This window comes from Phalacrocorax carbo, chromosome 1 (genome assembly GCF_963921805.1).
Source record: "Phalacrocorax carbo chromosome 1, bPhaCar2.1, whole genome shotgun sequence".
Classification (NCBI taxonomy): Eukaryota; Metazoa; Chordata; class Aves; order Suliformes; family Phalacrocoracidae; genus Phalacrocorax; species Phalacrocorax carbo.
In genome coordinates, this window is record NC_087513.1 from 196,294,280 (window position 1) to 196,301,316 (window position 7,037).

Genomic DNA, 7,037 nt, shown 5'->3' on the forward strand with positions numbered 1-7,037 from the left:
CAGCAGTGTTTCCAGTCCTTCTTACAGCCATATAAGGCTAAAAGTATATTTACGGGCCATGCAGCAGGTTGAGAAGTGTGGCTGCAATTTTTTTGCATTATAAAGAAGAGGGGAAGACAAGTTCTATGGAGCAGATGTACATTCATTGGCAGGACCTGAAAGGCACCGTTCCCATCCTGGGCCCTGGTCAGATCCCGCCCGGGGCAGACCCTGCTACGCAGCAGTGCTGCACTGGGGGTTTCCAGTTATCGTATCACACCTAGGACTATTCCTTCTGAGTTGCAGCTGACGAGAACCTAGTCTCAACTAGCATTGTAGCCTATTCAAAGTAAATAAATGCATCTTTGCTATCTATCACTTGTGCTTGCTCAGTGTTTATCAGCAAGTTTCCGTGCTCTCTTTTCCCCATGCCATCCATAGCCACCATGTGCAGCAAGAAAAAACCGTACTGCTCTTCACCAAGGGGGAAAAAAAACTGCAAAGGGCGGGGGGTGGGGGGAAGAACGAAACCAAACCAAACCAAAAAAACCCATATAAAAATAAGAGGAAAAGCTTTTGACACAAACTGTTGACCTCTCCTGCTGCGAAGTGCTTGTCGCCTCAGTACATCTGCTCTAAGCCACGGCTGACCCCCCCCTTCCTCCCCTGCCAGCTTTCTGCTTCCAGCCCTGCTGCTTCGCCTCCCCTGGACGCCAGGAAGCTGTGGCATCTTGGGACCCACTGTGTACAGACTGACAAAGCGTTCAGCCATGTAAGTTGTTTTTACTGTTATTCTTTAAAAACACAGCCAAAAATCCTAAGGTTGCTTTTTGCCAGGGTCTGGCGAACCGGGCTGGTCAGATGGGCTCTTGTAGACAGAAAAAAGTAAAGCATGAACTGAAGGAAAAAAAAAAAAACCTGTCACAAAGCAAACAAAACCAAAGTCACACCATAAAGTATTTATTAAGAAACAAAGGGGGCTTTTTTCTTCATTTGTAAGAAACACTTTAAAGCAAGTGCTCTTTCAGAGATTTAAAAGCTGTATCAAATGGTAACATTGATTTTACATTATTGTACATGACATTAAAAAATAAAACAAAACCCAAAACAAAAAAAGACACCCCACCACATCTCACAAACTTCCTTTTATTACAACTCAGGTCCCTCTGCCTTCGGTTGTAAATTAATTTCTACAGACTTAGATTTAACTTATTCTTCTTTTTTTAAAAAAAAAAACAACAAGTAAACAATATACAAAGAGATTCACCTGAATTTCATAGGTCAGAGGAGGTGTCCTCACCAGGGCACATGCAAGGCAGGCAGCGTGCGCTGGCGGGGCGGGCGAGAGCTGACTTGGTTCACAGTTGGGAAAGATCACGAGCGCGTGGATGGGCTGCTTGTCTGGCCATGCAGTAAGAGGCTGGGTCTCACCTGGGCCAAGTGCCTCCAGCTGCTGAAGGCATCCAAGCCCCTACGCCTGCTGCAAACCCAGCTTTGCAAGGTCAGTGTGACCAAGCTGCAACATGGGCACGTAGAAATGTAAATCCCCATGAGACCCCCAGAGCATGTTCGGTCCTTCAAAAGCCTGGCAACACCCAGCTCCGGTGCACCTCCTGCCTGTGAAGAAGCACCAAGCTGTGCAGGCAGAGCAAGGCAGTCGCCCAACGCCTCCAGCAGCCGGTTGCTGCCTTGCCAAAGCCACCCAGCCTGGCTGGAGGGGAAGCCGGGTCTCGTTAGTCAATGTTTCTGTCCAGGTCCTACGCACTGAATGGGAGATCGCAGCCAGGAACAGCAGATCCAGGGTAAATTACTTATTCATTTTCCTATGTCAGTGGTCAAACCATTCCTGCCTGCTGCAGACTGCCTGTGTGTGGCGTTTACAAGTAAACCATTGGATTCGGCAATGCATCTGCACGTATGCGTAATTTAAAAACAGACATACAAAAAATAGTAGTATCACAGTTATTGCTACATACTGATACAGTATCAGGCAATAAGAAACCTTTTATCAGCTCTGGTCTAGTTACAGTAATTGCCCGGTTTTGGTAAATGCCCTCAGTCCTCTGTTGCGGTGTTTTGGCTGAAGAACAAATGGATGGAAAGGCAGAGACTATGGGGTTTTTTTTAAGAGCCAAAACAAGCCTTAACTAGTTTGTTGCACCCGGGTGCTGTATTGCAGTTAGCATGGTCTGATTATTCCCAGTACTCTGTTGCCCCTTCAACATGGAAAGGTATTTTTTTTTCCCCCACGTGAAGCAAAGCAAGATGGGGCCAGCAGCTCCAGTGCAAAGTGCCATCGCCCCCCCGCCCTACCTTGCGCCACCTCCCCAACCCCCATGGCATCACAGAGAGCCACAAGCACCTTCATCCTTTGGTTGTGCCTTTTTCCTTATTTTTAACTATAGCTGTGCCTTCCTCATCCCCTGCCCCACAGGTAAAGAAGAAAAGGGGATGGGTTTCAAACCCCCACCAGCCCCTCTGTATCCAGGGTGTGGTGGTTTTGTGTGACACCCCCTTCCCACCCAGACGAGGGCTGGGGACTCAGAGTGGGCTGGCGGGGGGGCACAAGGCCCATTTTCCTACAGTGAGACACGATCTCAAGCAGGGTTTGGGGCTGACGACTTCATGCACGTTCACACGGGTTTACTGTTTCATGGGAAATGAGGTTACACCAGGCGTGTTCGGAGTCACAGTACGCCCTTGCTCAGCAAAGGCGGTTTCAGCTCAGATGCTGCTAGCTGCACCAAAAGCTTTGCTGAGTGTCAGGGAGAGCAAGTGCCTCGTACCCTGTTTTCAGTAAAAAGTTCACGAAGGTAAAGTCTGTGCAAACCACTACTGGGTCCTGATCTTGAAGCAAAACCACATCAAGAAGGGTTTCAAGTGCACTGGAGGGAAGAGCCGAATAATTCACACTCCTCTCATTCCTACATAAATACCAGGGACAAGGAAAATTGGTCATTGCAAGACTAAGCCTTTCACGGCATTTCACCCCAAACCAGGGGTGCATAAGAAACCACGGGGGCTGGTACCAGCACCCGGCACGCAGGGATTGCACCGTTCGGCTCGGGGTTGTGATTGTCTGTAAAGCAACGGGAAATGTCATTGAGGAGCTGGGAGAGGAGAAAAGAGGTTTCTTAAGTACTGCGGTCTTGTACAGTGTAACAAAACTCTTTCTACAAATTAATTAGGCAAATACTTCTGACCATGTCATACCTGAAGGGCACTTAATGGCTCCGGCATTTATCTCACAAGTACAGTGATCTGAAATACATATGCATTTTCAGCGTAATCCTTCACCGCTGTAAATCAAGCACTGGAATGAGAGCATATCTGGCAACGTTAATTCAGAGATATCATCCTACAGTTTCTGGCAACGGAACCCGATGAAAATAAATGGTTTATAAACACTGTCTGACATGCATGAGCCTTTCAAAATTATTTACAAGTGATGTTCTGGGAGCTTCATTCCAAGGAAGTATTTCTCCTCCATTCAGTTTAGATATTAAAATCTGTCAGGTGGGGAGGGGGAGGCAGGCGTCAGCGCTACACAGTCACAGCTGGGTACATCTTCTGTTCGCTGTTGGTGTGTGGGTAGGGAGACTGGATCTGCCTGTAGCCGCTCTGCAAACCGTCGAGGAAGGGGGGCACCGGGGTCAGGGGCATCGAGTCGTGCTGCACAGCGTAGCCCACGTACTGGGGGTGCAGGTACTGCCCCTGGTGCGGCACGATCTGGGTGGCCTGCTGGCAGTTCAGCACCGAGAAGTTCGTCGGCATGTTGACGTAGACGTTATTCATGGTCCCTTCTGGCAAACAGCAGTTGGTCTGGGACCTGGTCGGGGGGGCTCTGGCCCCCGAGTTGGCGCTGGAGCTGGAGCTGGCAGCGGTGCTTGACTGGCGGGAGGAGGAGCCCCGGGAGGTGCTGGCACTTGGGATCATGGGGATAGTCTCCATCAGGCGGGTGCCCCCAGGGGCTCGGCTCTGCTGGGGCTCCTGCTTGGGCCGCAGGCACCTGCAGCAGCAAGCTGCCACCAGCGACCCCAAGATGATGAAGGCGACAAATACAGATCCAACGATGAGGAACGGCACGTAGATGGGCACTGCAACGAAAAAACATCATCACTGGGGAATAAGGACAAACCTCAGCAGCTCCAGCAGAAGGTCTCATCCCCATCAGCCGAGCCCACCTCCCGACAGTGCAGGTCAATGCAGGGGGAGCACTAGAAGCTGTGTGTGCGGGAGAGCATTTTGTACAGAGAGGATGAAAGGCGCTGCTAAAACCACTGGCTGCGGTTTCCAAAAGCATCTTCAAAGTTATTAGCAGGGAGGAAAGCTCACAGCTCGCACCTCTCGGGAGGGCATTCGCTCCCGTTGATGGTGGTCTAGTCCACATCAATCACCACTCCACATCTCACCAGATCCTGCCTCAAATACACCTCACAAGAAAAAGCAGGCAAGGGAATGATGGGTTTGAACAGTGCCATAGGGAGCTACTTTGGGGGCAGGATCCCTGCTCAGGGCTTGGGAGCACAGGGTGGTCAAACCCCGGTGCTGCACTGCGCCCCTCCCCATCACCAGACCTCTCTGGCCACTGCCACCCTTTGGGCAGAGGGACAGCCAGGCAGCACCCAGGCACCAGTCACCGGGGCTCTGCCACACTGCAGCCTCGGGGATGAGTGTCCAGCTGCTCCGCGCCTCAGCCCTGGGTTTGGGGAGAAACACCATGGGGTGGGTAGTGGGGCGACAGCACCAGGCTCCAAAACTTTGCGACCAGCATCCCTCCTTGCAAGGCTTAAAGGGACATCAGGACTGGCGGAGTGAGAGTGGGCGAGGAGTGGGAGCAGAAAGTACAGGCCATAATGCTTCAGCAGTGGAGCTGGGAGCCTGACGAGGCAGACGGCAAACACCATCCTTCAAAGGACCTGGGATCCGGTCCCTCTGCACTGCCAGGGAAAAGATGTTTCCTCTGCCTCAGTAAGAAATCTGCACGGATATATCCAGGAATAACAAGGGGAAGGTGCCTCCATTCAGCTCCTGTGAATGCTCCTGACAACACGCCTGGGCTTCATCCTTTCCACCAAAACCCAGCAGCCCCGAGCAGGGCTGCAGCCCCCTGCCTGACCGGCATTAACGCAGATGTGCCCTGGGCACAGGGGCAGCGGCTGCCCCTCCAGCACGTTAACCAGCGCCGACACAGGGCGACGGCTTCCAGACCTGCTGAGCAGCAAGTATTAATTGTTAAGAAAAATGCCTTGTTCTCCAAACTGCAGAGGGAGTCATCTGTCCGCTCAAGTCAGAATATCCTCCTTGCACAGCTGATTACGTGGAGCAAGTTATTAACCAAAAGGTCACACTTCTCCCATTTCTTCTGTAATTTTAACACTTTTTAGGCAAAAAGCTTGCAAAAAAAGAGTCTCTACTTCTGCGCTTGGCAATACAGTAGCTCTTGAGCAGGTGCATGCACTTGCTACAGACTCTTAACACACAAGTTTTCCGAGAATAAGTCTGTCCTAATTATAACATCACTTCAGGCTACTTCTAGTGCGTTCAGCATGTGGGGATGGCAACAAGGGTGCTGGGAAGGCACCGAGGCTTTTTTTACAACAGCAGTGGAAAGACTGGAGTTTATCCTTGAAATTCAATCTTGTAAGAAACAGTCCTAAGCGGGGTATCTGAGCTGGAAGGATGTATACAATTAAAGCGGGGACTGGCCAGAAATAATTTTGAAATGTCACGTTACTTTGGTGTCGTGTGTCCCGTCCCGTCCTCCCCCCCCTCCGCCTCATCTGGGTTGTTTCATGTTTTTTCTTCCCGTTTTAACCGGGGGCGCGACCAGGGCTGAGGAGCCAACGCGGAGCGGTGGCAGAGCCGCACACGACGAGCAGCTCGTCCGAGGCTGCCGGAAAGCGGTGTCGCCTCCTTTTCAAGAGGGCCGGGCTGGATTTTCAAATGCTCGGGAGGGAAAAAGGAGTCCCCAAGCGCGGGCGCTCCCCCACCCCGTCCACGAGCTGCGGAAGGGCCGGGCTGGCCCCGCCGCCGTTCATGCCTCCCCACGACTCCTCGGAAGGGGGGGGTCTGGCGACGAGGGGAGGGAGCGGGCGAGGCTGCCGCAAACCCGCGGCGGCTCCCGCCGAGCCGGGGGGACCCCGGTGCCGTGGCCGTGCCGTGGCCGCCTCACCTGCCGCGCCGTCGGGGCCGTCCTTGCCGGGGCGGCCGGCCTCGCCGCCGCCCTGCCGCCGGTCGTTGTCGCAGGCGCCCTGGTCGAGGCGCGCCTCGGCGCTGGAGCAGCAGTACCGGAGGGCGCAGCTGCCGCAGCAGATGGTGGCGTCGCCGCCGTCGAAGCGCTCGGGGCACTGGAAGCCGTCCCGCCAGCCGCCCTGCCCGTCCAGCCAGCCGTGGCAGTACTCGCCGCTGGCGGCGGCCCCCGCCGGTAGCAGCCAGCCCAGCGCCGCCGCCGCCGCCAGCAGCAGCAGCCGCCAGCGCCGCCCGCCCCGCATGGCGCCGCCGGGGAGGGGAGGGGGGGGGGGGGAGGCGGCGGGAGGGCGGTCAGAGCCCCCCCGCGCCGGGGCAGCGCCGCCCGGACCCGCGGGGCATGCAGCCGCCGCGCTGCGGGGAGTCTCGCCGCGGGTCCCGCCGCCGCCGCCGCCGCATGCCCGGGGCTGGCCCGCGGGGTGCGGAGCCGCCGCCGCCGCTACTCCGCGCTCCTTCCCCGCCGCCGCCCCGCGCCCCGCGCCGCGCCCATGGGCGGGGGCCGGCGGCCGTGGCGGTGACCGCTCGGGGGGCGCTCGCCGAGGAGCCGCCGCGGTGCGCCCCGTCGGCCGCGCCCGCCCGCCCGGCAGCGCCGCTGGGAGGGGTGGGGCGGGGGGCGCCGCGCCCCGTCCTTATAGGCAGCGGCGGGCGCCCATCGCGCATGCGCCGGCCCCGCCCCCCCCGACGGGGCGGCCCCGCGCCCCCCGGCCCGCCGCGCTTTGGAGGGGGTAAGAAGGGAGGGGAACCCACCTGAGCCTCCCCGCCCCGCTCCACCCCGCAGGAAAGCCGCCACCGACGCCCCGAGGAGCGGC

At 56.0% G+C, this 7,037-nt stretch overlaps 1 protein-coding gene across 1 annotated transcript; it reads right to left on the bottom strand.

Moving 5' to 3' along the window:
* Positions 1 to 923: 923 nt before the first annotated feature.
* SHISA2 (shisa family member 2) lies at positions 924 to 6,834 on the bottom strand. Its single transcript, XM_064441128.1, has 2 exons — positions 6,155 to 6,834; positions 924 to 4,076 (listed from the first exon to the last, which is right to left on the bottom strand). Exons 1-2 carry the CDS (start codon positions 6,471 to 6,473, stop codon positions 3,523 to 3,525), a joined length of 873 nt encoding a protein of 290 aa, XP_064297198.1. The 5' UTR covers positions 6,474 to 6,834; the 3' UTR covers positions 924 to 3,522.
* Positions 6,835 to 7,037: the final 203 nt, after the last annotated feature.